This window comes from Zootoca vivipara, chromosome 15 (assembly GCF_963506605.1).
Source record: "Zootoca vivipara chromosome 15, rZooViv1.1, whole genome shotgun sequence".
NCBI classification, from domain to species: domain Eukaryota; kingdom Metazoa; phylum Chordata; class Lepidosauria; order Squamata; family Lacertidae; genus Zootoca; species Zootoca vivipara.
In genome coordinates, this window is record NC_083290.1 from 3335172 (window position 1) to 3363117 (window position 27946).

The window sequence follows — 27946 nt, forward strand, 5'->3', positions numbered from 1 at the left end:
TGTGTGCTGGGGGAGCAAAAGCCTTGTGTACTTTTCCTATAGAACTCCACACCAATGAGTGAGTGCAAGGACAAGAAATCTAATGAAGACGCACAACCAGAAAAAGGGGGGGGGGAATGAAGGAGTTCTAGGGTGGTGCAAGAGAAATAGAGTGCAGAAATCCCTGTGGAGTGGGTTGGAGATGTGAGGTGTGGACCTCATGGTGCTGCAGAGATCAAAGATGGCACTATTGAGTGGGTAAAAAGCAGGTGGGCAACAGAGTGTTTGGAAACACCAGTTATATGGGAGCGAGAGAGAGTGAGAAGGGAGTCTCCAGAACAGAGTCGGCATCTTAAAAAGGAAGCTTTTCCTAAGACACATGACATCTCAAGCATCAATGAATGAATATACTAACCTGGACGACATGGATATTTCAGCAATGGCTTTCTGCATTAAAAAGTTGGGGGAGGGCTGTTTTATTTTCTTTTATAGTTTATTCTTGTTTGTAAAATAGAAATAGTGATGCTACTCATTTCGCGAAACCAAATAAAGGAAGAAAAATGCTTTTCCATGGCAAGAATTATAAATCACTGCTGAGTTAATAACATCATGGGAAGTGTCCCTGAGATTTCACTGATCCCACTCCTGTTCAGGTGTTTAAAATCCTGAGGTGAAATCATGGCCAATGCGGCAGGGGGGAGGTATGCTGCTACCAAGGGAGGGGGGTTTCTTGTGCTGTGACTGGCTCTTCCTTCCCACAGTTCATGACTCCAGTCTTTCTCTCTCTCTCTTTCTCCACCCGCCAACTCCTGCTGCAGAAAAATGACGTTTGGGCGAGTGAGTGACCTGGGCCAGTTCATCCGGGAGTCCGAGCCAGAGCCCGACGTCAAGAAGTCGAAAGGTAAACTCTCTTCTCCTGCATCTTTCGAAGAGATGCCAAAACAACCTAAACACTTTTCGAAGCAGCTCTTTGGAGCACCCTCACCGGTGACGATTTTTAAAAAATCAAATAAAGTATATAGCCTGCCGTTCATCAATATATATTATTGGAACAATTTATTTACCACTAACTACAGTGGTCTGTATTAGCTGTTTACGAAAGAAAAAGAAAAATCAGTTAAAAATGTAAAATCAAACTTCAATTATGATGCCCGTTTGCCTTCATAACACATTTGGTGAGAAGTTGAATGCTGGACTTAGACACACAGTACATCTGTGTTTTAACTGTTCATGCTGCTAATCACTTTGGGGTGTTTCTTGGGAAGAAAGCCCTAAACGGAATACACAAATAGGCAGGGCTGTTGGTCTGATTCGGCAGAGTTGCTCTTAACCCCCTTATTACTTGTGGCTGTTTCTAGGTAGAGAAAATTGCCAGTGTCACTTAATTATTAGAATAACATCTATTTGCTGCTGCTGCTGCGTCACATTTCTGCCTCTCATTCCCCCAATCCAGGGTCCATGTTTTCACAAGCAATGAAGAAATGGGTGCAAGGAAACACAGATGAGGTAAGGCCCCCCTCAGACCTCCTAGCCTCTTGCTAAGATGCCGCAGAAATCCCAAGTGTGTGGGTGTCTGTCTATCTGCCTGCCCTTCTGTTTTTTGCTAGCTTCAAGGAATATATCAGAGGGAAGCGGGTGCTCTGTGCCGGGGGCAAGAATTCAGAACACCAACAAAAAGTATCAATAATTGGGGCAGCTCCTACAGACAGACTACAGGGTTGCTTCTATGTATGTTACAACTTGCTCTTGGGAAATTTGAAATACTTGGCTGTTCGGTGGGCGGAAAAAAGATTGCCGCTGTCCTAGTAGTAGTTGGTAGCTGATAACTGCAGGGTGGGTGGGTTTGTTTCTCATCCACCCGGCCATTTTTGGGTTGCATATTTCCTAAGCCCAAGCGTCGCTTGCTTTTCTGCTTTTCAGGCTCAAGAGGAGATGGCCTGGAGGATCGCAAAGATGATTGTCAATGATGTCATGCACCAGGCACAACCTGACCCAGCTGTAGAAAAAATCACAAAGGTAACAAGGGGGGTGTTCCCCTGGTTGCATGTTCTTTAGGGCTGTGCCTTCGCGAAGACAGTGTCCTCCAGGAGATTTGAACTCCCAGCCCCAGCCAGCATGCCTGTGAAAGACTGCAGGTTCCCCATCCCAGATCTAGCTGCTATTTTAATTCCCTGCAAATCCCCTTAAGGACACAAGAGTTGCTTCCTGCTAGGCCAGGGGTCTGTGGACCCTCTGGAATGTTGCTGGACTCCCAAACTCCCATAATCCTTGAGCACTGGGCATAACACCAGTCCTGAAAGACTTACATTGGCTCCCAGTACGTTTCTGAGAACAATTCAAAGTGTTGGTGCTGACCTTTCAAGCCCTAAACGGCCTCAGTCCAGTATACCTGAAGGAGCGTCTCCACCCCCATTGTTCAGCCCGGACACTGAGGTTATGGCAGTTCCCTCCTGCGAGAAATGAGGTTGCAGGGAACCAGGCAGAGGGACTTCTAGGTGGTGGCGCCCGCCCTGTGGAACACCCTCCCATCAGATGTCAAGGAAATAGACAACTATCTGTCTTTTAAAAGACATCTGACGGCAGCCCTGTTTAGGGAAGTTTTTAATGTCTTACGTTTCATCGTGTTTTTAATATTCTCTTGGGAGCCTCCCAGAGTGGCTGGGGAAACCCAGCTAGATGGGTGGGGTATAAATATCATTACTACTACTACTACTATTGCTGCTGCTGCTGCTGCTGCTGGGAGCTGAAGTCCCAACAACATCTGGGACCTTCACCCCCCCCCCCTCCAAGCAACTATTGTTTGGGGCAAACCCTGAGACTTCCATGTCCTTGCCCAAGTGTCTTTTCCACCCACCACTTTTATCAAACCAACTTTTTCTCTCTCTTTCTCTCCTCACACTCGCAGCTATGATCTTCAGCATTTCCAAACAAGGGGATATTGGTTTTTTTCTGCCTCTGAAGATATAAAGTGGATTCTGCTCCTTCTCTCTCCAACCCAGGGGAAGGAAAATGAAAACTGTGTTGGCCGATTTCTCCTTTGAAACAGGAAACCAAGCACTGTAAACTGATGTGTGTCCTTTCAGAACAAACTTTTTCAGGAGATTTTGGGGGGGCAGGAGGGCCTAAGACTTCCTTGCATCGAGCGCAAATCAGTTTGCTTCTCTCCCGCACATACGCCCTAAATTCCCCATCGAAGGGACACGTTTCTGGCAAAAGGTCCACCAGCTCCCTCTGCAAAGGATTCCTTCTCCAAATGACTTGGAACTGGAGCACAGTTCACATCAAAAGATTTCCATGTCCCTCCCTACTCTGTAGGTTCCTAGCTGTGCTTTCTTTTTAGAGAGAAATATCTGCAATCAGAAAGGCACGGGGCACCTTAACCCGCCAGAGAGGGCTGAGCTATTGACGGCAAACAGTCTTTTAAGAATCCTGGAGCCGTTTTGAGTTTTCTTTCTCTCTTTTTACTTGAAGCGTTCTGAATACGATAGCAACCGAAGCTCTTCTCTCACATTTGTCTCGTTCCCGGGGAAAATAGTGACAGAGAACGGCCGTTGGTTGCAAGCGACTTCCAATTCTCCATTGTCACTTTGGCCCTTAACTCAGCCGAGCCCATTCCTTGCTTCTGAGAAGGCATGGCTCCACACTTGCCCATCTCGTCCTGTAATGGGCATGTTCTGCCAAGGACTGAAATGCAAGCAGAAAAGAATGATCTTTGTGTCCTGGGTACCCTCTTTTTTGTTTTCAAGCTTTGCAAATGCTCCTCTTGAACTAAAAAGGTTTTCTCTTTCCTAGTCCTCTTTTTTTTATTATTCCAGTTCTGAGTCAGCAGGCCCATTGTCCTTATATTTTCTGGCAATCCTTTAGGGATAGGAAGTGATCTTCATGCAACCTGAAGGGACACTTCCATTATTCCTGCAGCAGGAGACTAGTTTCCCCAGAGTATTGAGAGTACTCAGGAAGGGGTCCACTCCGTGTGTCTGTGTGTTTGTGCTTATTTTCCTTTAGGTCTTCCGGTTGAAATGTTTTTCTGTTTGAAGAGTTTGTTTGCTTTTCAATTCCATTTTTGCTTTTGTTTGCTGAAGACTGTGCAAAAGAAACTTTTTTTATTGAAAAAACAAACCACACACACACACAAAACCCAAATCTGGATCTGCCTCCAGCGTTTTGAAAGTCTTGATGGATGAAGCAGGCGTCGTCCTCCTGTTGCAATATCTGACCTAGCAAGGCACTCCTGTCAGTCTGCCAGAAGCAAAAAGCTGTGTATATGTTTTTTGGTACTGTGTACCACCACCTTACTGTCTCATGCCCAAGTATTCATGTACTTAAGAAGCATATTTAAATTGTGTTTTGATTGAAAATATATAAATATAAATATATATATATATAAATATTATGAATTTGTGTCCATCTCCCGTGTGTGCGTTTCCTTAGGTTTGCTTGTCTGTTCCCAGCTAGAAAAGCTGAATCGACCCTTTCAAACCAGGTGGGGATGGTGGCGAACCTTTGGCTCTCTAGATGTTGCTGAAGTATAACTTCTATCAGCCACAGCCAGCATGCACAGGACTGATGGGGTGGGAGTTTGTGGTTCAGCAACATTGGGGGGGGGGGCGCAAAGGTTCCCACATTTGCCTTCCTGAAATCCAAGGATGGCCAGAAAGTACATTGGGATTATGGAACAATTGCTGGGTAATTTGGAATAGAATGGCAAGAGTTTTCAAAGTCCCTGACGTCTAGCTGTCTATGACAACAACAAGCAACTGGTTTCATTTGCATAGGTGCCATGGGTCAGGATCTGTTCTCCCAGTGGGGGCAGAGACACAGTACTGCTTACCAAGTTCGGGGGGGGGGGGTGAGAGGCAGCAGGGCACTTGGAAAGTCCATTTGAAAAACGAAATTAGTTCAAGTCAAGCAGTTAAATCCAGTTTCACTTTTGTCCCTTTGCAAAACAAACTTACTTCAGTTCACAGTTCGAGCTCGTCCAAATTATCATAGGCAGAAAGGTAACTCAGAATGCTACAAGCTGATGTGCTGAAGTATAAAATATGCTTTAAGAAGACTAAGAAACATCCACACACACACACACAAAAGAATGTGTGGTTTTAATTTCTTTTCCCCAACAGTTATTATATTTAAGCTTTACAGTCTAAAGAGGGTGTTTTTTTTTAATGTAAGAAAGAATGAACTACAAGCCGTTCAATGTTCTACCCCATAATGAGCTTAATTTGTGTTCAGTTTGCTCAGCAATTGTGGAAACTACTTTTAAGTGTCGTTCAGAGGTATTTTGAACTCATTCCATGAACTTCTGTTAAACCGAGCTAGTTCATTCCGAACAGTGGGAGGTGGGGGCTGTGCAGGTTCGCCAGCAGTGCAAATCCGTGAAGGGTAGGAATAAAATAGACCCTTTTTCTTATGCTGGCGGGGTGTACTTTGTGGAGTTTCTCAAAATTATGGGATGACTCCACCCCATAAGATGCAAAACGAGGCAGATTGTGGGGGGTAGCAATGAAAGACAAGTACGTGTCACTAAACAGGTTACAGATGCTGCAGTCCTAAAGCTAGCTTGCTTTATTTATTTATTTGTTTGCATTTATAGCCCATGTTTTCCTCCAAGCTCCAGGTTCTCTCCAAACATGGGTTCTCCCCACCCTTGATTAATCTCCACAACAACCCTGCGATGTAAGTTAGGATGAGAAAGGCAGTGGCAGTTTGTGGTGTGATGCTCTAACCACTATACCACACTGGATCTCTGAAACACTAACCACTACACCACGCTATTCTCTTCCCCATGGGCAGCAAAATGATACCATGTACGGAAGTTGCTTTCACTGTAGCCTATTTTGTCTGGGATTTCCATCTTGTGTGCACTCAAGGTTATGGGGGGGGTTGATTGATTGATTGATTGATTGATTGATAGGATATATCTATCTAACAGCACTGATAACCTACTTTTCCCCTTTTCTGTTATAATGCCATCTTTTTCTTTTTTAATCTGTGGTGAGATTTCATTGCCACCCACCTGATTTTATGGTGATATATAGTACACAAATAGGGACCCAGGTGGTGCTGTGGTTAAACCACTGAGCCTAGGGCTTGCTGATCAGAAGGTTGGCGGTTCGAATCCCTGTGACGGGGTGAGCTCCCGTTGCTTGGTCCCAGCTCCTGCCAACCTAGCAGTTCGAAAGCACGTCAAAGTACAAGTAGATAAATAGGAACCGCTACAGAGGGAAGGTAAACGGCGTTTCCATGTGCTGCTCTGGTTTTCCAGAAGCGGCTTTGTCATGCTGGCCACATGACCTGGAAGCTATACGCCGGCTCCCTCGGCCAATAATGCGAGATGAGCGCTGAAACCCCAGAGTCTGTCACGACTGGACCTAATGGTCAGGGTCCCTTTACCCTTATAGTACACAATTTCAGCGCCATCCTTTCTGATACTGGCTGGGTAAAGCCATTGCCTCTTAATCTGTTCATGTGCATGTTTACTGATTTCCAGCTCACACTCCCATTTTTATTATTATATCATCATCATTATCATTAATTTGCTACTTTTCACATATTTTTAGAACAATCATTGCTCTGGAAGCCAGAAATTAAAGACCAAACTCCTCCTTCAGGAAACAGGAACTGGCAAATAAATGCTGGTGGGGGTGGCAGGGGAAAAAATGAGTATTTAGGATGTAAGTCATCATGAAATAAATGGGGGGGGTAACACTCCAGAAGAAAGAATTCACTGGAACTGGAAAATAAAAACTGCTGTCTTGGAGGTGGAACACGAGGATAGAGAGGGCTTCCTTTCAGAGGAGGGCCATGATGTAATCTACCACAGCACCAGGGTGATTTATGAGCCTTCCTTCCTCTGGATTAAGGTGATAACAAGGTTGTTAGGGCAAAATTCTGGGTGCGAGAATGCTCAGCCACCCAGCTTATCAGGCAAGGGCCTGTGGCCGTTGCGGAGTATAAAATGAAGGAGTCCAGCCACGATCCGGAGCAAACAGCAAGGTTTATTACTGCGCAGCAGGTTCAATGCCAAACTGAACACCGTGAACAGGGCTGCAAGAACTTTTAAAAGTTCCCACCACCATCCCATAATGCACATTGAAAGCATCATACATACATCACTTGTGACAGGGTAAAACGTCAGAAAAGGGGAAGGTGCAAGGGACATTAGCATACAGGTAAAGCTAGCAGTTCGAAAGCATGTCAAAATGCAAGTAGATAAATAGGAACCGCTACAGCGGGAAGGTAAACGGCGTTTCCATGTGCTGCTCTGGTTCTCCAGAAGCAGCTTTGTCATGCTGGCCACATGACCTGGAAGCTGTACGCCGGCTCCCTCGGCCAATAATGCGAGATGAGCGCGCAACCCCAGAGTCGGTCACGACTGGACCTAATGGTCAGGGGTCCCTTTACCTTTACCTTAAACAGGATTAACATAAGGTAACAATGCACGATGTCCCAGGACATTGATAAGCAAGTACAAGTAAGTATCTGGGAGGGGATCCTTGAGTACCTGGCAGGGAAAAACAATGGGTCCAGGTGTGTGTATTGCCTCTGGCGTAGGAGGGTTGAGAATGGCAGGAGATGGTACCTGAATGTATTATGGATATGCAGAGGAGCACCACCCTGGCTACGTGACCTCTCGCTTAAAGGATTATGGCTGTTCCCGGCATCCCTGAGAGCCCTTGGCCAGAGTACCAAAAGGGGGTTTCATTTAGAAATACAGATACATTCATTCATAAAGAAATATGGTTACATAGAGTCTCAGGCAACAGAGAAAGGGTAGGAAAGGGAGCCTTTATTACACAGGGCTTGATCTTGAGGGGTTCGTGTTGGTGCGATACTAGAGTGGTGTTGTAGGATCAGACGGGGTCCCCTTGAGGGCATTTGTGCCATTCTTGATTCCCAAATGAAGCCTCATTTGGGTGCCCCCCCCCCTATAAAATTCCCTAACAAAGGCTTTCAAGTTTTGCTCTTATTTCCTGCAGCACAAGGGTAGCTTCTCCCTCCGCTATCAGAGTCTGCCTCTGAATACCAGTTGTGAGGATTCACAAGGCGTGGGGAGAGTTGCTCTTGTGCTCAGAACCTGCTTGTGGGCTTCCCACTGGGGGAATCAGTTTGGCCATTGTGCGAACAGGAGGCTGGGCTAGATGGGTGCTTGTGAAACATGGACCACTTATAAACGCCATCTCCAACTCCTCGAAAGATTCCATCAATGGTGTCTCCAAAAAATCTTACACATCACTTAGGAAGACAGGTGAACTAATACCAGTGTACTGGAAGAAGCAAATATCACGTGTGTTGAAGCAATGATTCTTCAACATCAACTTCGTTGGACTGGTTACAGGTAGGTAGCCGTGTTGGTCTGAGTCGAAGCAAAAATAAAAAAACGAGGTTTCAAGAGTATATGAGAAAGTGTGCATGCACACGAAAGCTCATACCAAAATAAAAACTTAGTTGGTCTTTAAGGTGCTACTGAAGGAATTTTTCGTTGGACTGGTCATGTTGTGCGGATGCCCGACGATCGTCTTCCAAAGCAACTACTCTATTCTGAACTTAAAAATAGAAAGCGTAATGCTGGTGGTCAACAAAAGAGGTTTAAAGACTCTCTCAAGGCAATTTTTAAAAAATGTAGTACAAGCACCAGCAACTGGGAAACACTGGCCTGCGAGCGCTCCAGTTGGAGAACAGCCTTTACCAAAGGTGTCATGGGCTTTGAAGACACTCGAACTCAGGACGCAAGGGAGAAACATGCTAAGAGGAAGGCACGCTTGGCAAATCCACACCGGGATCAACTCCCACCCGGAAACCAATGTCCCCACTGTGGAAGGACGTGTGGATCCAGAATTGCATAGCTGCCAAGTTTTCCCTTTTCTCGCGAGGAAGCCTATTCAGCAAAAGGGAAAACCCCTTAAAAAAAGGGATAACTTGGCAGCTATGGAATTGGCCTCCACAGTCACCTACGGACTCATTGTTAAAACTGTGTTTAACAATCTTACTCGGCTACGCCAAAGAAGAAGAAGATCCAGCAGCCTCTATTATTATTCTATATGAGGGTTCAGGGGCTAAGGAGTGGCAGGTTCATGGAAAAGCTCCGTAGCAGAACAGTTTCTTCTCTAGAGTGAATTTGGCCTTAAATGGAAAGTAGTAATTTTGGATTATGTGGAATATCTGAGCTTTATCTGAGTGGATGTGGTCCCCCTTAAGGGGACAATGACAACAAAGATTATCTTATCTCTTATCTTATCAGAAGATCCTAGGTTCCAGCTGAAGGTCTGAATACATCAGACCAACCTAGAGGCAAGCAGATGATGGGAGAAAGCCCCCGCCCGCCGCTCTCTGCCAGAGACATTGAAAGGCCGCTGCTGCCAGTCAGAGTAGAGAATACTGGCCTTTATGGACCAAAGTTCTTCTGACCCCAATCAAGATCAAACAACATCACATACAGTTCTGTATATTCAAGCCACGGCTCTCGTGCTGTTCCGCACTTTCCCCAGCAGGTGGCAGTGGAGTCCCTTCCCCCGAGTGCGACTTCTAGGCGCAGGGAGATGACGTTGTACATTTCCTCTCCACGTGGGTGCTGCTGGGTTGCTTGCTAGCAAGAAGGAAAAGTCTGCTCGGGGACTCAAGATTCCTCAAAGTCGGTGGGCAGGTAAAGACCCGCTTTTCCGTCTGCAGGGGCTGCAAAGGATTTTGACCCAAGGGTTGGGTGGAAGGGAGGAAGAGAAAGGGGACTTTGGGGGTGGGAAGCAGAGTTTTGAACCAGGGGTTTAAAGGGAGAAACGTGGGAAGGTTTAGGAGGATGTGCGTGAGTGAGAAGGAAGTTTTGCTCCTGGTTTAAGAAGGCATCAAAAAATTATCTTGGGGAAATGGGAGACCTAGATAGATCCATAATTATTATTATTATTCTTTTATTTATACCCCGCCCATCTGGCTGGGTTTCCCCAGCTACCCCGGGTGACTCACAGCATATATCAGAACATACTAAAACATCAAACATTAAAAACTTCAGATGCCTTCTAAAAGGCAGAAAGTTGTTTATTTCCTTGACATCTGAAGGGAGGATGTTCCATGCAATTGGAGAGGGCACTTCGGAGCCAATAAAAAGGTAAAGGTACCCCTGACCATTAGGTCCAGTCATGGACGACTCTGGGGTTGCGGTGCTCATCTCGCTCTATAGGCCGAGGGAGCCGGCGTTTGTCCGCAAACAGCTTCCGGGTCATGTGGCCAGCATGACTAACCCGCTTCTGGCGAACCAGAGCAGCGCACGGAAACGCCGTTTACCTTCCTGCCGGAGTGGTACCTATTTATCTACTTGCACTTGGCGTGCTTTTGAACTGCTAGGTGGGCAGGAGCTGGGACTGAACAACGGGAGCTCACCCTGTCACGGGGATTCGAACTGCTGACCTTCTGATCAGCAAGCTCTGTGGCAGGGCCGGCTCTAAGGCAAGGCTGGGTGGCGCAGGGCACCGGGCCACCAGGGGGCGCTGCGCGGCTGCGCCCGCTGCAGCAGCGCTGTGCAGTGCGCCCGCCAGACAGCTGCGGTGGGAAACAGGGCGGGGGGGGGCGCCGGAGCGATCTTCGTACCACAGCGCCAGGGTGCCCGATATGCTTAAGACGGCCCTGCTCTGTGGTTTAGACCACAGCACCGCCCACGTTCCTCGAAGCCAATAGCCCTGGTTAATTCCGCACTCCAGTGGGCCACCAGAGAATCAGCAGAAAGGCCATGAACATGGGATAAAACATCCCCTACCACTCTCTGGAAACCATTTGGATCCATTAAGTGGCGGGGGCGGATCATCTGAATCCGTCCCACCTCTATGCAGAGGGGAGAGGTCGTGTTCACCCATATGAACTAGGCAGAGGGCCTTCTCGGTGGTGGCCCCTGCCCTGTGGAACGCCCTCCCAACAGATGTCAAAAAGGAAAACAACTACCAGACTTTTAGAAGACATCTGAAGGCAGCCCTGTTCAGGGAGGCTTTTAATGTTTAATAGATATTGTGTTTTATTCTTCTGTTGGAAGCCGCCCAGAGTGGCTGGGGAGACCCGGCCAGATGGGCGGGGTATAAATAATAAATTATTATTATTATTATTATTATTATTATTATTATTATTATTATCATCTATGTTTTTATTCACAGGTCAAGGTGCAAATCTTAACCAAAATAAAATAAAATGACTGCGGACGTGGAGCGACTCCTTATCCAATTCAAAGATGAGGCTGGTGAGGCCTTGGGCTCTCCCTTTGATGTGCCCATCAACATCACGCCAGAGAAGCTTCAGCTCGTCTGCAACGCCCTCCTGGAGAAGGTACTGGCCTCAGGGTTGCCTCCCGGGGCAGAGTTCGGGTTAAGGGGAACTGGCTTCCCCTGCCAGAAGCCAGAGCAGAGAGGAGAGTTCCTGGTTTGGTGGAGAGGCGGCTTCTCAAGATTGCAAGTGACACAAGTCACCTGCTTTTTGAATGCCACCCAGTCTCTTTACTCCACAGACAAATGCAGCTCTTCTGGGTTTATGAAATGGCTAGTCACCCTATCTGAAATACTCCCTTTGCAGGCAAGGCTAAGTTCATTAAAATAGATCTCCAGATCAGATCAAATCCAGACTTTTGTCCTCTCCACTCCGTAAAATAGTGGTAAAGGTAAAGGGACCCCTGACCATTAGGTCCAGTCGTGACCAACTCTGGGGTTGTGGCACTCATCTCGCATTATTGGCCGAGGGAGCCGGCGTACAGCTTCCAGGTCATGTGGCCAGCATGACTAAGCTGCTTCTGGCAAACTAGAGCAGCACATGGAAACGCCGTTTACCTTCCCGCTGTAGCGGTTCCTATTTATCTACTTGCATTTTGACGTGCTTTCGAACTGCTAGGTTGTCAGGAGCTGGGACCGAGCAATGGGAGCTCACCCCGTCACAGGGATTCGAACCGCTGACCTTCTGATCAGCAAGCCCTAGGCTCAGTGGTTTAACCACAGTGCCACCTGGGTCCCTAAAATAGTGGTACGATGAGTTAAAACCAATTAGCACAACATTAAAGTTAAAACTTAATTTAAAATCTCAAGAGTTCGGAACCATAGACTCTGCCAGGTTGGGCTGAGAATGCTCACCTGTAGAACCCTGAAGAGCTGCTGCCAGTCAGAGCAAGCAGTACAGTGATTGATGGGCCAGTGCTTTTGATTTGATGTAAAGCAGCTTCCTACTGTCCTAGTCAAATCAGCCCTTTATTCAGAACCATGAGGACTAGAATCTTGCTTTAATTTTAAGGGGGGGTGGGTTGTGGTTCAGTGCTAGTGAGTCTGCTTTGCATGCAGCGCCCAGTGCTCCCTTTGGCTTGGGAGCTACATTTCCGGTTCCAGAGGATCTTTTGCCTTCGGGCAGGTAGCCAGCGGGAGAGCCCACGTGAAAAGTCCTGTCAAGCAAGGAACGTTAAGTTCCCTTTTTAAAAACGGCAATTCACTGTTGCCAAAGCAGTTCACCTAACATGCCATGCCTGAAGCTGAAACCCCGAATTCTCTCCCATCGAAGGAGGAGCCCCTGCCGCTGGCTTTCTACGTGCGAGACTCCGAGATCGTGGCCTCCCTGCAGCAGACATTGACAGGGCAAGCTCTGGAGACGGAGAAGGTGGTGGAGATCGTTTACCAGCCGCAGGCCGTGTTCAAAGTCCGCGCCGTCACCCGCTGCACCAGTTCTTTGGAGGGCCACAGCGAGGCCGTCATCTCAGTCGCCTTCAGTCCCACTGGGAAGTAAGTCGAGGGTCCGGCCGGGGTCCGAGTCGGGGAGAAGTGTTGTTGTTGTTTAGTCATTTAGTCGTGTCCGACTCTTCGTGACCCCATGGACCATAGCACGCCAGGCACTCCTGTCTTGCACTGCCTCCCACAGTTTGGTCATACTTCATGGATCAATGCCTTGTCGTGGCGAAGGGGCTTGAATAACTCAGAGAAGCTATGAGCTATGCCATGCAGGGCCACCCAAGATGGACAGGTCATAGTGGAGAGTTTTGACTAAACGTGATCCACCTGAGAAGGAACTGGCAAGCCACTCCAGTATCCCTGCCAAGAAAACTCCATGGACAAAGACAACGGGGAGAAGTACAGAAAAGCAATGGGCAGAGCATTCCAGGCAGGGTGGATAGAAATCAACGAATTTTTTAAATTGTTTAAAAATGGGATTTTTTTTTATTTAAATCGGATTTTTTTAAAAAAATATTAAATCGGATTTTTCTCCTTCCAATAAAATACAGCAGAAAAGTTGCTCAAATATAAATAGTTAACCTATTAAACCTCTCAATGATTTCATAATCATCTGTCTATGTATTTTGAATAGTATAACCAAATCAGTAATTTCTGATATAACTGTAAAAACTACTCTGTTAATTTATTATTCCAAAAATGAAACCTTCCCCTGGTTGTAAATATTAAGAATGAGCAAGAATACCAGCATGAGTCTTTCTGTAAAATAATAATAATAATGATTTAAATCAAGTCTTACTGACTAGTGATTTAAATCGTGATTCAAATTGATTTGATTTACATCAAACCCACCCTGGTTCTAGGGATGACTAAACAGCTGACTGGAGCCTCTTTGACCTGCCTTTGCTAGGTTGTGTCACAGCGATCCACGGAACCTCCTTGCCCTTGAGTGAGGTGATAACGAGGCTTTCAAGTTTGACTGTCACTTTGTTTGCCGACGAGCAGGGTTCCCCAAACTTGCGCCTCCGGTGTTTTGGGGACTACAACTCCCATCATCGCTAGCTAGCAGGGCCAGTGGTCAGGGATGGTCAGGGGATTTGGGTCCCGAAGCAGCTGGAGACCCAACTGTAGGAAACCCTGACTTAGAGGATGGGATTGTGCCTGCTACATAATCCCAGAATCTGCCCTGGAGGGTCCCACAGTGAGAATTTGCATGCACCCAGCTGTTCCCCCCCCCTGTCCTTTCCAAGGTACCTAGCCAGTGGCTCCGGAGACACAACCGTGCGCTTCTGGGACCTCAACACGGAGACCCCGCACTTCACGGCCAAGGGTGAGTCTCAATAAGGCTGTGGGGAAATGTCTTCCAGGAATCTGTTTTGAGTCGGTGGCTGCCCCGGGGGCATGCGGATAGAATGTGTCTTTCTGGCTTTGGCTTTTAGGGGACAAAAGCCATGGCTCAGTGGTAGAGCATCTGCTTTGCAGACAGAAGGTCTCAGGTTGAAGCCCCAACATTTCCAGGTTGGGCAGGGAATTCTCCCCATCGGAAAATCCACATTTTCTGCCTGTTCAGCCACAGAACATACCCACGTGGGTTCTAGTCTCTTTTCTGCCTGCCGTTGATTTTAATTCTCTCTGGAATCTGATAGTATACTTTTTTTAAAAAAAAATGCGCTTACTGGCTCTTTCTTTTTCTAAATTTATTTATTTGGTTTTTCCAAATCACATATACAGCAGCCAATCAGGAGCCCCATCGGACATTCGGCTTCCAGAAGAACATTTGAAAACTGGAACACTCACTTCCGTTTTTCGATCGTTCAGGAGCCGAAACGTTCGACTCCCAAGGTGTTCGGGAGCCGAGGTGCAACTTTATAAGTCCTCTTCCTGTGCTCCTTCTGACGCTGGCTCTTAATCTGGAACCATGAGGACTGGAACCTTGTTTTACTTTTAGTGGAAGAGCTGTAGCTGAGTAGCAGAGCGTCTGCTTTCCAGGCAGAAGTTCCCAGGTTTAATCCAGGTGGGGCTAGGACTGTGGAGAGCTTCTTCCGGTCATTTATAGACAAATGCTGAACTCAGGTGGACCGACAACTCCGTAAAAGGCAGTTTCCAAAGTTTTGGTGCTTGTTCTTCTGACCAATAACTCCCTCTGTTGCGTTTGTTTGTTTTTCACCAGGTCACCGTCACTGGGTGCTAAGCATAGCCTGGTCCCCTGATGGCAGGAAACTGGCGTCCGGGTGCAAAAACTGCCAGGTACAGGGTGTCCCTCACCTTTGGGTCTTTATATTCCCTCTGAATGCATCCTGGGCTGGGTCTTCCTTTCCCTGAGCCGAGGACAAACCGGGACCCGCAGCAGATAATGTTGCAGCACGGCGTGCCGGCCATTCCCTTTCACAGGCTCCTCCATTCCGTTTTCTCCCTCCTAGTCTTCTGTCCCTTTCAACAGACAAGGGTTGTGCTCGCCAATAAGCACAAGCGGAACCTGCAGTGAAATATTGCGGTGCGGAGTATATCTGTTCAGAATGCCCATTTTAGGGATGCTCCATTCCACATTGCCCTTTCCAGTATTCCCTCCCCGTCCACAGACAAGGACCAGCAGAGCATTCAACAAAGTGTTGCAGTGTCAGGCTCTCCTGTTCAGGATCCTAGCCATACCCTTTTTTGGGATACTCCATTCCAGTATTCTCTTGCCCATCACAGACAAGGACCAGCCTCATAGTAAAGCAGAGTTTCCAACTAACTGTTGCAGTGTCAAGCGCTCCTGTTCAGGATGCCAGCCATACCCGTTTTGGGGATACTCCATTCCGTTTCCCCCATATTTTGTTTCTCTGCTTTTTCATGCCAATGGACAAGCTGTGTTCGTGGCCAGTGAGCATGATCAGTCCTCACTGGGCTATTTTAGGTTTTCCTCCCCCTTACTCTTTCCGCCCCTATAAAGCTTGGGGGGGGGGCGTTGTAGTTCTGCAAACCTTGATTCCTTGGACGTGACTCTTGCCATTTTGGCAATCACTGACTGCTAGCCATGACAGTGATGTTCTCCCTCCCCTGTCGGAGACAGTATACCTCTGAATGCCAACTACTGGGAATCACAGGTGAGCAGAATGGCTGTTCCCTTCAGGTCCTGCTTGTGGGCTTCGCGTAGCAATATCTCTCAGTCCATCTGGGCCTCAGCCGTGTTTCTGGTTTTATCCTTTCGTGCAGATATTTCTCTGGGATCCCAAGACGGGGAACCAGATCGGACGGGTCCTCGTGGGGCATTCGAAATGGATTACTTCTCTCTGCTGGGAGCCTCTACATTTGTAAGTCTCCCCATTCTGGACACACACCTCCTCCCCCCCCCAAAAAAACCCTTCTAATCCTTTGGGTTACTTTGGATTGCAGAACTACAATGGTACCTCGACTTACGAGTGCCGGAAGTATTTTCGCGTCGTGGTATGCGCAAAGCGCGAAATCGCACTTTGCGCATGCGCAAAATGGACACTTCGACTTACGAGGTTTTCGACTTCGAAAGAGCGCCACGTAACGGATCGCCTTTGTAAGTCGAGGTACCACTGTATTTCAACCCATTCATGGTGTAATGGTTAGTATGCCAGGCAAGGGCTGGGAAGACCTGAGTTCGAATCTCCCATTCAGCCGTGAAGTGACCTTAAGTTAGTTGCTCATAACCTGACCTCTCTCCTTAGAGTTGAGCATGCTATGAATCAGCACAAATACAGGAGAAAAGCCTGGATTCCTGTACCGGCTGTCAAATCTATGTTTTTTTCCCTTTTTTAAACAAAAATGCAAGGTTCTAACCTGTAAAACAGTTTAAAACTCGTGTCAACTTTATAAACATCTATGTAGGGTGGTCTAAACCAGGCATAGGCAAACTCGGCCCTCCAGATGTTTTTGGCCTACAACTCCCATCGTCCCTAGCGAACAGGACCAGTGGTCAGGGATGATGGGAATTGTAGTCTCAAAACATCTGGAGGGCCGAGTTTGCCTGTGCCTGGACTAAACAATAATGTCTTTAGCAGACACGGAAACGAGTATATCGTGAGGATATCTGCCTGATATCAATATGCAGGGAATTCCAAAGCCTTAGCTTAAGGCTTCCTGGTTTTGCCCTCTGCAGGAACCCAGAATGCCGCTACCTGGCCTCTTCCTCCAAAGACGGCAGCGTCCGCATCTGGGACACGGTCGCCGGCCGGTGCGACAAGATCCTGACGGGCCACACACAGTCGGTGACCTGCATCAAGTGGGGTGGGGACAACTTGCTGTACTCCTCGTCTCAGGATCGGACCATCAAGGTCTGGAGGCCCCTGGATGTAAGTTTGGGAAAGAGGTGGGTGGAGAAAGGTGTAGCGATGTCCATCGCTTTGGGCGGCTTTAAGAGAGGATGAGACGAATTCATGGAAGGATAAGTCTAGCAGTGGCCACAAGCCATGCTGGCTGTGCTTCTCCTTCCATGCCTTTGGATGCCAGTTGATGGGGCTCCCAAGTGAGGGGAGAGCAGCTGTTGTGCTTGGCTCCTGCTTGAGATCTTCCCATTGGGACATCTGGTGGGCCGCAGGAGAAGAGCGGGTTGGGGACTTTCTTTCAGAGCGAGATCCATGATGTCACCTACCACAGCAACTGGGCAGTTTATGAACTCGAGCCTTTCAAGAACTGTTGTTTCGTGGAGGATCAGTCTTTGTTCTCCCTCCCTCCGCTGTCACAGAAGGGAATCATAGAGTTGGAAGAGACCCTGATGGTCATCTAGTCCAACCCCCTGCAATGCAGGAATCTCCACTAAAGCTTTCAAGATAGAGGACCATCCAGCCTCTGCTTAAAAACTCCCGTTGAAGGAGAGTCCACCACCTCCCGAAGGAGACCTTTCCACTGTCAAACTTGGCCCTCCAGCTGTTTGGGGACTACAATTCCTATCATGCCTGACCACTGGTCCTGTTAGCTAGGGATGATGGGAATTGTAGTCCCCAAACAGCTGGAGGGCCCAGTTTGGCCATGCCTGTCTTACCGTCAAAAAGCTATTCCAGATGTTTAGCAGGAATCTCCTTTCTTGCAACTTGAAGCCATTGGTTTCGGTCCTACACTCTGAAGCAGGAGAAAAACAAGCTTGCTGCATCTTGTATGTGACAGCCCTAGAGATATTTGAAGATGGCTTCTCCTCTCAGTCTTTTCCAAGCTAAACAGACCCAGCTCCTTCAACCGTTCCTCATAAGGCTTGGCTTCCATACCGCGGGAGGCCTGCAAATACCACATCCTGGGAATTACAAGTGGGGAGAGTTGCTCTGTTGCTCTGCCTTGCTCAGTTCTGCCCGCAATCATAGCTTCTGAGGACTCAGGCCAGCTCAGTTCACACAAGGGGGGAGGCTGAGAGATACTGGCAGGCCTAGAGTTGCGAGTCGAGGACTGATTTGCCTTTTTTCCTGTCCCGCTTTCCAGGGAGTCCTCTGCCGCACGCTTCAGGGTCACGCGCACTGGGTGAACACCATGGCTCTCAGCACAGACTATGTTCTCCGCACTGGGGCTTTTGAGCCGGCCGAGGCCTCCATCAACCCCCAGGATGTCAGCGGATCCCGTAAGATCACATTGTGCCCTTGGGTGGCATCAGGCTTCTGCCTCTCCTCTTGCTTTTGTTCAAGGCAGGGAACCATAGAATCATAGAGTTGGAAGGGACTCCGAGCATCGCCCAGTCCAACCCCCCGCAGTGCAGGAATCTCTGTGAGTGCCTGGAGGCGGTTGGAGGATGGATGGCGGCTAACAGATTGAGGTTGAATCCTGACAAGACAGAAGTACTGTTGGTGGGGGACAGGAGGTGGGCAGGTGTGGAGGATTCCCTGGTTCTGAATGGGGTAACTGTGCCCCTGAAGGACCAGGTGTGCAGCCTGGGAGTCATTTTGGACTCACAGCTATCCATGGAGGCTCAGGTCAATTCTGTGTCCAGGGCAGCTGTTTTTCAGCTCCATCTGGTACGCAGGCTGAGACCCTACCTGCCTGCAGACTGTCTAGCCAGAGTGGTGGTGCATGCTCTAGTTATCTCCCGCTTGGACTACTGCAATGCGCTCTACGTGGGGCTACCTTTGAAGGTGACTCGGAAACTACAACTAATCCAGAATGCGGCAGCTAGACTGGTGACTGGGAGGGGCCGCCGAGACCACATAACACCGGTCTTGAAAGATCTACATTGGCTCCCAGTGCGTTTCCGAGCACAATTCAAAGTGTTGGTGCTGACCTTTAAAGCCCTAAATGGCCTCGGTCCAGTATACCTGAAGGAGCGTCTCCACCTCCATCATTCTGCCTGGACACTGAGGTCCAGCACCGAGGGCCTTCTGGCGGTTCCCTCGTTGCGAGAAGCCAAGTTGCAGGGAACTAGGCAGAGGGCCTTCTCGGTGGTGGCTCCCGCCCTGTGGAACGCCCTCCCAACAGATGTCAAAAAGGAAAACAACTAGCAGACTTTTAGAAGACATCTGAAGGCAGCCCTGTTCAGGGAGGCTTTTAATGTTTAATAGATTACTGTGTTCTATTTTTCTGTTGGAAGCCGCCCAGAGTGGCTGGGGAGACCCAGCCAGATGGGCGGGGTATAAATAATATTATTATTATCTCAGCTAAAACATCCATGATAGAGGGCCATAGAATCATAGAATTGTAGAGTTGGAAGAGACCACAAGGGTCATCCAGTTCAACCCCCTGCCGAGCAGGAAACACCATCAAAGCATTCTTGACATATGCCTGTCAAGCCTCTGCTTAAAGACCTCCAAGGAAGGAGCCATACAACCTCTGCTTATAAACCCTCCAAGGAAGGAGAGTCCACAACCTCCCGAGGGAATTCTTACTCTTTCTCTCTTACTGGGAGAAAGGGAGCTGTTGCTACAACTTCAGCACCATGAAATCAGCGTGAAATGCAGGATTTTGAGCGTCCTTGGGAGCTCAGCATTCTGACCAAGCAGGTCCCCCTGGCTGCAGGTAGCTCCTAACCTGCGTTTCCTTCCTCCTACAGTGGCAGAGATAAAGCAGAAAGCACAGCAGAGGTACAGCCAAGTCAGGGTAAGTCTGCCCTCCTGCCTGCCCTGGCCACGAAATAGCCACTCGGCTGCAGCTCCCAGAGCTCCTCTCAGCAAAGGGGATGGTTGTTAAATCACTCTGGAAACTGTAGCTCCGCCGAGGAGAATAGGGCTCTCCTAACAGCACCCTCAACAAACTATAGTTCCCCAGTTTCCATGGGTGAAGCTTGTTGTTGTTTGATGTTTAGTCGTTTAGTAGTGTCTGACTCTTCGTGACCCCATGGACCAGAGCACGCCAGGCACTCCTGTCTTCCACTGCCTCCCACAGTTTGGTCAGACTCATGTTCGTAGCTTCGAGAACACTGTCCAACCATCTCGTCCTCTGTCGTCCCCTTCTCCTAGTGCCCTCAATCTTTCCCAACATCAGGGTCTTTTTCCAGGGAGTCTTCTCTTCTCATGAGGTAGCCAAAGTATTGGAGCCTCAGCTTCAGGATCTGTCCTTCCAGTGAGCACTCAGGGCTGATTTCCTTAAGAATGGATAGGTTTGATCTTCTTGCAGTCCATGGGACTCTCAAGAGTCTCCTCCAGCACCAGAATTCAAAAGCATCAATTCTTCGGCGATCAGCCTTCTTTATGGTCCAGCTCTCACTTCCATACATCACTACTGGGAAAACCATAGCTTTAACTATGTTGGCAAGGTGATGTCTCTGCTTTTTAAGATGCTGTCTAGGTTTGTCATTGCTTTTCTCCCAAGAAGCAGGCGTCTTTTAATTTCGTGACTGCTGTCACCATCTGCAGTGATCAAGGAGCCCAAGAAGCTATGACGGTTTAAAGTTGTGCTTTAAATATAGAGCAATGAGGCCTCTGTCTTGGGCAGCTGGCTGTATCTTGCGCCAATGAGTTCCCAAGTTTAAGCTTGTTGAGTTGTGTTGGAAAGAATCAAACGTGACTAACTTGGGCCTATTCATTTCATTGGGTCCCCTTGGGTATCGTCCATTAGCAAGGAATCTGGTGCATCTTAGGAGGGGGTCGGCCCCAGAATGAGGCGATGTCCCAGAATCCCATTCTTCTCACTGAAAGAGGGTGCTGCCTTCTCTGCCCACAGGGCCAGGGGCTCGAAAGGCTCGTCTCCGGGTCGGATGACTTCACGCTGTTCCTCTGGGTGCCTGCAGAGGACAAAAAGCCTCTGGGGAGAATGACCGGCCACCAGGCATTGATCAACCAAGTCCTCTTCTCTCCCGACACGCGGATCATCGCCAGTGCGTCCTTTGACAAGTCCGTCAAGCTGTGGGACGGCAAAACGGGCAAGTAAGTTTGTGATAATTATACCGTTTCCCTTTATCTCTTTCCCCCCCAAAAAAAATTGGATTCGTTTTCCAAAAACAACATTACAAAAGCAAAAACACACACACACCAAAACCTAATAATAATAATAATAATAATAATAATAAACCAAACAAAAATAAAACATAAAAAAATCATTTGTTACATTTTACTTAACATTGTTGACTTCCTCGATTCCCCTCTCACTGGGTCCATTTTATAATTCCATTTAGGCAGTTTCCATCTTATATCTTAATTCTATCTGATACCTTTTATCATTATCTTTCAATTATTCTATTCTAAAAACATCAACTATATTCAGCAGATAATTAATTAATCTCAATCAAAAAATTTATTTCCCAACCTTCAATCTACTATTTTTTCCCTTTAGCCTAAATTTTATTACCAAAGATTTTCCCTAAATTCCAATAGAAATTCTTATATCATAATAAGAAGCTACAGTTAGAACTGGATATGGAACAACTGATTGGTTCAAAATTGGGAAAGGAGTACGACAAGGTTGTATATTGTCTCCCTGCTTATTTAACTTATATGCAGAATTCATCATGCGAAAGGCTGGACTAGATGAATCCCAAGCCGGAATTAAGATTGCTGGAAGAAATATCAACAACCTCAGATATGCAGATGACACAACCTTGATGGCAGAAAGCGAGGAGGAATTAAAGAACCTTTTAATGAGGGTGAAAGAGGAGAGCGCAAAATATGGTCTGAAGCTCAACATCAAAAAAACCAAGATCATGGCCACTGGTCCCATCACCTCCTGGCAAATAGAAGGGGAAGAAATGGAGGCAGTGAGAGATTTTACTTTCTTGGGCTCCTTGATCACTGCAGATGGTGACAGCAGTCACGAAATTAAAAGACGCCTGCTTCTTGGGAGAAAAGCAATGACAAACCTAGACAGCATCTTAAAAAGCAGAGACATCACCTTGCCGACAAAGGTCCGTATAGTTAAAGCTATGGTTTTCCCAGTAGTGATGTATGGAAGTGAGAGTTGGACCATAAAGAAGGCTGATCGCCGAAGAATTGATGCTTTTGAATTATGGTGCTGGAGGAGACTCTTGAGAGTCCCATGGACTGCAAGAAGATCAAACCTATCCATTCTTAAGGAAATCAGCCCTGAGTGCTCCCTGGAAGGACGGATCGTGAAGCTGAGGCTCCAATACTTTGGCCACCTCATGAGAAGAGAAGAATCCTTGGAAAAGACCCTGATGTTGGGAAAGATTGAGGGCACTAGGAGAAGGGGACGACAGAGGACAAGATGGTTGGATAGTGTTCTCGAAGCTACGAACATGAGTTTGACCAAACTGCGGGAGGCAGTGCAAGACAGGAGTGCCTGGCGTGCTATGGTCCATGGGGTCACGAAGAGTCGGACACGACTAAACGACTAAACAACAACATATCATAATAACATTTTACCCTTAAAATCGATACGACCCCCCCCCCTTTCCCCTGGGCTCAGGGTCTCCTGGATGTTTCAGGGAGTTCCATAAATCGTTCCAGTTTCGGACCATTCAAATCCATCAGTAAAATTTGCATTCCTTAATACCCCTCATCCCACTCCCACCCTATCCCATCCTAACCCCCATTCTTCCTTAATCTTCCCCTGCTGCCTCCCCAATTCTTTAAAAATTGTAGCACAAAACCATCCAGTTATATTTCCACTTTCCAGCTCTGTCTCAATTTTCTTTCCCTCTAAATTATGGCCCCAGTGTGGATCCTGCCCTCCCTCTCTCACCGGGAGGACATTATTCCACACTGGTTCTTCTGTGAGGTCTCCTTGAATCAAACAGGTGTCCTGTTCCCCCCCCCCTCTCACTGGACCGTTTCCCTTTATCTCAAGCCGGTTCACAATTTTCCAAGAAAGAGCTACGAAAATAATGACGAACGTATCCCTGAAGTACTCCCTGTTACAGGCAAATGATTAAAAAGGGCTGTATTTAATTAAAAGCGCACACACATGCTTGGTCTTAGGCCTCAGCTGTGCCTTGGGAATTACGATTGCTTTCAGTTCATAAAACAAGTTCCTAGTCCTCATGAGGGTCTTCCAGCAGGGAAGGTGAAAATCGGAGGCTCTTCGTAGGCTGGTTCTGGGAAGAGGGATGAACCACATTTGCGTCACAGTCTTAACGCACACACGCATTCCCCACACTAGATACCTCACCTCCCTGCGGGGGCACGTATCGGCAGTGTACCAGATCGCGTGGTCGGCCGACAGCCGCCTGCTGGTCAGCGGGAGCAGCGACAGCACACTCAAGGTCTGGGACGTCAAGACACAGAAACTGGCTGTCGACCTTCCTGGCCATGCGGACGAGGTAAGGCCCTAGTCAGCGGTGAGGTTTTGCCTCGGGGCTGCTCGGGTAGGAGAGGACGGGTTGGCAGATTGAGGACCCCGACCCCAAGATTGGCCCGTTGGTGGTTTGTGGATCAGAGGTGGGGGACTGGAGCCATACCCACCCACCCTTGCAGGCTGATGATTGACAGGTGGGCAAAACCCCTTTCAGCCAGAGCCATCTGCATCTGGACACGCTATATGACATCAGGCGGTTCCTCATCTTAAGCTCTTTTAAAGGGGCCGGGGGAAGAGTTCACTTTGTTTAAAGGTAAAGGACCCCTGACTGTTACGTCCAGTCACAAATGACTCTGGGGTTTCAGCGCTCATCTCGCGTTATTGGCCGAGGGAGCTGACATTCGTCCGCAGTTTTCCCGGGTCATGTGGCCAGCATGACTAAGCCGCTTCTGGCGAAACCAGAGCAGCACACAGAAATGCCGTTTACCTTCCCGCCGGAGCGGTACCTATTTATCTACTTGCACTTTGATGTGCTTTCGAACTGCTAGGTTGGCAGGAACTGGGACCAAGCAACGGGAGCTCACCCTGTTGCAGGAATTCGAACCACTGACCTTCCGATTGGCAACCCCTTGGCTTGGTGGTTTAGACTACAGCGCCACCCGCACCCCTTTGTAAACTTTGTCTACAAGTTGCAAAAAACATTTCTTTTAAAAACACACACACACACACACCCCAAAGAAGGCCTGCTTCGATCCTTGCTCGCTTATCTGTTGAATGCTTCTATATCCTGACTGTTTGTGGAACCCAGCCTTGCCATGGCCCCGGTGGAGGGCAGGTCGAATGAGCCCCACCACCAAGGGTGACACATGGCGCATGATTATGCACACACCACATAACAACCTGTTGTCGTTTCCTGAACTCCGCCCGCTGAGAACCTGAGCGTGTGCTACCTTTTTCGCTCACAAAAATGGAAAACGAAGTTGCTAGTCCTCAAGATGGCTGGGACCTTGCATGAGCCGTGGTGGTGAAATCTTGCTCGTTCTTTTCTTCTCGGTTTGCTGTTTCTTTGGCAAAGCCCACCGAGTCACACTCGAGAAAAGTGGACTGACCCTCATCTTGTTCCCTTCCCAGGTGTTTGCCGTGGACTGGAGTCCCGACGGACAACGGGTAGCGAGCGGTGGGAAGGACAAATGTCTGAGGATGTAAGTGAAGGAGTCATTAGTGCAGCTGGCTATTTAGAACGGGGGGGGGGGGATGTGGCGCCCTCCAGGTCCTTTTGGACTACAACTCCCATCATCCCCAGCCAGTGATTGCCCAGTGGGTGCTGGGAGTTTTTGACATACCGGTACACTTTGCTTATCCCTGATTTAAAGAGGAACTAAAATTAGGGGGAGGACAATATAAAGGGCAGGTCTCTGCCCCCAAGGGGCCTACAGTTCCACATTTTCAGTTCTGTCGGCTGTGTGGCCTAGCGAATGAAAGTCAGGCCTGATCAGCCACGGATCTCACTGGGTGAGATTGTTGGGAGGAGAAAGTGGGTATCACCCTGTGGGGGAACCCACAAATCTTGCTGCTGCACTACAACTACCATCATCCTTGATTGACCACTGGCCATATTACTTGGGGGCTGATGGGAATTGTAGTTCAGAAACAGCCAGAGGCTCCCCTTCGGCACCTTCCTTTGAGGAAAGGGAAAATACAGATATTTCCAATGTTTTTCTTCTTCTTTAAACAGATGGAGACGATAGCTGTGAGGAAAGGACTGTCGCAAATGGAGCCCATCCGCTTGGCGGTTTTCCCTCCTGGCATAGGCTGCGGCCTGCCAGCCCTCCATTTTCAGGAGGGCTACTTGAATCAAGACTATTCTCTCTTTTTGGATCCAGATAAAGGAGTCCTCTCCTCTCTTTTCAGCCGGCTTCTGGGCTAGTTGATGCCTCTTGCTAAGTTGTTGCTGCTCACAGTTGTCTAAAACCTACACACACACACCCTGCCAGTCTTCCCTGGTGAGAGCTGGCGCAGTCTAGAAGTTGAAGCGGAAGCAATCCGGATGGTCCTGAGTTCGAATCTCCCCATTTTAGCCATGGATTCACAATGTGGCATTAGGCTAGCATCAGACCACCACCACCACCCCACCATGGTCTGAGAAAGGGATGATGATCTTATTTCTCCCCCTAATCGCAAACCTGGGTGCTGAGTGCTGAAAAGTCTGGAATTAAAACACTTCCATTGAGGAGCAAGAGGCAAGGTTTGAGCACTGATAGAAACCCCGAGGTTCAGAGAAATGATAAATAAATCGATCAATCTCTCTTTTAAGTGGTTTGCAGCTTGCCTTAAAACGCCAAACAGTGTGTATTTTCAAAGCACCCGTGTAAAACATCAGAAATGAAAATCGGGAAGCACAACGAAGTTCCTATCTTAAAGTAGCATAATTAGCAGAAAAACAACATGCTGTATTCTAAAAGAAGCCGATTGCAAATAAGAATCAAATGCAAAAAAATATTCCATGAGTAAAGCATCAGTAGCAGCTAAACAAAAATAATGGTTTGTATTAAGTTTAACTCAGGGCAGATGCATTGAAATTGAACTCACAGTACCCAGGTCCATTATTTTATGTGGATCTTTGAGTTGGACCAGCTCAAATGTTTACCAGTGCATGAGTCACAGTGGTTAAGGGGAGGAAGCAACATTCCATAAGACATCGTGGATTTACCGGTATTTGTTTACCAAAGAGACTAGTCCCTTTGAGGCCAAGGCAAGCATGCCACTTTCTTCCTCCCCCTTTCTCTTCTAATATCATTTCTCTTCATCCAGCTGCCTCGGAGGCCTTTGCCCAGGGAGGAAGGTAGCCTCTAAATATTTTAAATAAATAGCTTTCCTCAGCCAATGCGGTGTAACGGTTAGAGTGCCAAGACCAGGGTTCAAATCCACCACTCAGCTGTGAAGCGCACTGGGTCACCTTGGGCCAGTCCCTGTCTGTCTCTGCCTAACCTAACTCACAGGGTTGTTGTGAGGATAAAATAGGGAGAGCGGTAAGCCATGTTACCTTAAGCACGTTGGAGGAAAATGTGTTTTGCAAACATAATAAATCAATTTTTAAATTACCTTATTGATTCCCCCCCCCCATTTTTTTTGTTAAGCCACCCAAACAAAACGGCCATCGCTGTTTAAATCCATAATCTGATAATTTAGGAGATAAGCATTATTCTGGTGGATTAGGAGAAAAGGCCATCTGGTCTGACCGACATCCTTGTTCCCAGAGCGGCCAATCGAGATACCTCTTTGGAAACCGGCAAATGGCGGAAGAGCAGCTTTTTTCCCTCTCCGGCTTGTGATCTAGGGGCGCAAGGGATCGTTTCTAGGGAACAAAACTGCCGGCATCTTAATGCCTTCATGCAAATCTATGGTGCGACTGCATTTGGAATACTGTTTGCCGTTCTGGTTGCCTCGCCTCAAACCTCTGAATATTGCGAGAGAGGGGGGTTTGATCACGTCCAGATTTTGTTATCTTTCTGGTAAGTGGGGAACGAAAGAAGAGACGCAAACACTTCAGCAAATGGCCAGGCAGCCGGACTTTGCAGAGAGCATCCTAATACGAAAAAGAATGGAAAATTATCATCTGTTCTTGCTCTCCTTGTTTATTTGCCCTCCGGAAGTATATTTTTCTGCTTGGGCAGTTCGGGCTTCCGGTTTATTTCCTTGCTGAAATAATTCCCTCTTTGCAATATCTTGCTCTGCTCATCCCTTTGTGGGGGACGGAGGTTTGATTCTTTTCCATCCCCTCTCACCGGAAAGAAAACGGCCTTCGCCTCCAAAAATGAGCAGGGAGCTCCCTGTTGAGAGATGGCCACCATCAATTAATCAACAGCCGCTTCAGTTGATTTATCTACATAAATGCCAGGTGTGGTTTTGGCAAGCTGCATAGTGACATCCCCGGGGAATGGCTTTCTCAATGGTTCTTAAATTGCCTGCCAACTTGTCTTGTTAAAGGCTTGTTGTTGTTTTCAGAAAAATGTGTCACCTTCTAGCACAGAACTGCAGGCTGCAATGGACCCCTGAGTAGATCTTCCATCGCTCAGAACAGCACTGGCTGTTCAGTGAGCTAAACCGTCCCCTCATGGTTTTCCTTCTTTCCCAAAGTTGATGCCTCCTCAACTTTATTTGGGGGTGCCGGTTTGGTTTATTACAATTATTCCGAGGCTCTTAAGCAGGACTTTAAGCCGGAGGGCCACATTCAAATCTGCACCACCTTCTGGGGGCCACATTGGGACAGTGGGCAGGGCCAGAGGCAGAAAGGGGCATGTGGCCAATAAATTACCTCTCAACAAACATTTTGAGGGGGGAATTGATTCGTAAAATACACGGTTTTCAGTCTAGACCAGGCATCCCCAAACTTCGGCCCTCCAGATGTTTCGGACTACAATTCCCATCATCCCTGACCACTGGTCCTGTTAGCTAAGGATCATGGGAGTTGTAGGCCAAAACATCTGGAGGGCCGCAGTTTGGGGATGCCTGGTCTAGACCTAGGGAAGCCTCTTGTCGACAGGCGATGTCACAATTGGTTGGGGACTGGAATTTTCTAGAAATGGCCTCGTGGCAGACTTGGTGGGGGCGCCAATTTGGGCCACGGCGTTTAATGAATGACAAACTGGAAATCTGAATCTAAAGACCCGACTGGTTGGATTTTT

The 27946-nt window shown here is 47.9% G+C and overlaps 2 protein-coding genes across 3 annotated transcripts in view; both read left to right on the forward strand.

Moving 5' to 3' along the window:
- The window catches only part of AKAP10 (A-kinase anchoring protein 10), a 32418-nt gene extending 27647 nt beyond the window's left edge, over positions 1-4771 (forward strand). Inside the window, exons 12-15 of the mRNA XM_035139648.2 lie at positions 798-880; positions 1433-1485; positions 1900-1995; positions 2885-4771. Coding sequence (XP_034995539.2) covers positions 798-880; positions 1433-1485; positions 1900-1995; positions 2885-2890 — 238 coding nt within the window. The 3' untranslated portion in view covers positions 2891-4771. The remainder of the gene's footprint in view (positions 1-797; positions 881-1432; positions 1486-1899; positions 1996-2884) is intronic.
- Positions 4772-9501: 4730 nt separating this feature from the next.
- On the forward strand, positions 9502-27946 carry NLE1 (notchless homolog 1). Of its 2 annotated transcripts, XM_060283108.1 has the most exons (13): positions 9502-9622; positions 11112-11280; positions 12490-12707; positions 13904-13983; positions 14824-14900; positions 15849-15946; positions 16762-16954; positions 18072-18207; positions 19627-19673; positions 20736-20938; positions 23127-23286; positions 24393-24463; positions 24997-27946. In XM_060283108.1, exons 2-13 carry the CDS (start codon positions 11146-11148, stop codon positions 25007-25009), a joined length of 1431 nt encoding a protein of 476 aa, XP_060139091.1. In that variant the 5' UTR covers positions 9502-9622; positions 11112-11145; the 3' UTR covers positions 25010-27946. The 2 variants fall into 2 exon arrangements, with proteins under 2 accessions (XP_060139091.1, XP_060139092.1); XM_060283109.1 differs by lacking the exons at positions 23127-23286; positions 24393-24463; positions 24997-27946 and adding an exon at positions 21512-21715.

Coding starts and splice junctions, on each gene's coding strand:
- NLE1 (XM_060283108.1), top strand. CDS start 11,146: ATGACTGCGGACGTGGAGCGACTCCTTATCCAATTCAAAGATGAGGCT. Junction 12,708..13,903: donor GCCTTCAGTCCCACTGGGAA/GTAAGTCGAGGG, acceptor GTCCTTTCCAAG/GTACCTAGCCAGTGGCTCCG. Junction 16,955..18,071: donor AGGTCTGGAGGCCCCTGGAT/GTAAGTTTGGGA, acceptor CCCGCTTTCCAG/GGAGTCCTCTGCCGCACGCT.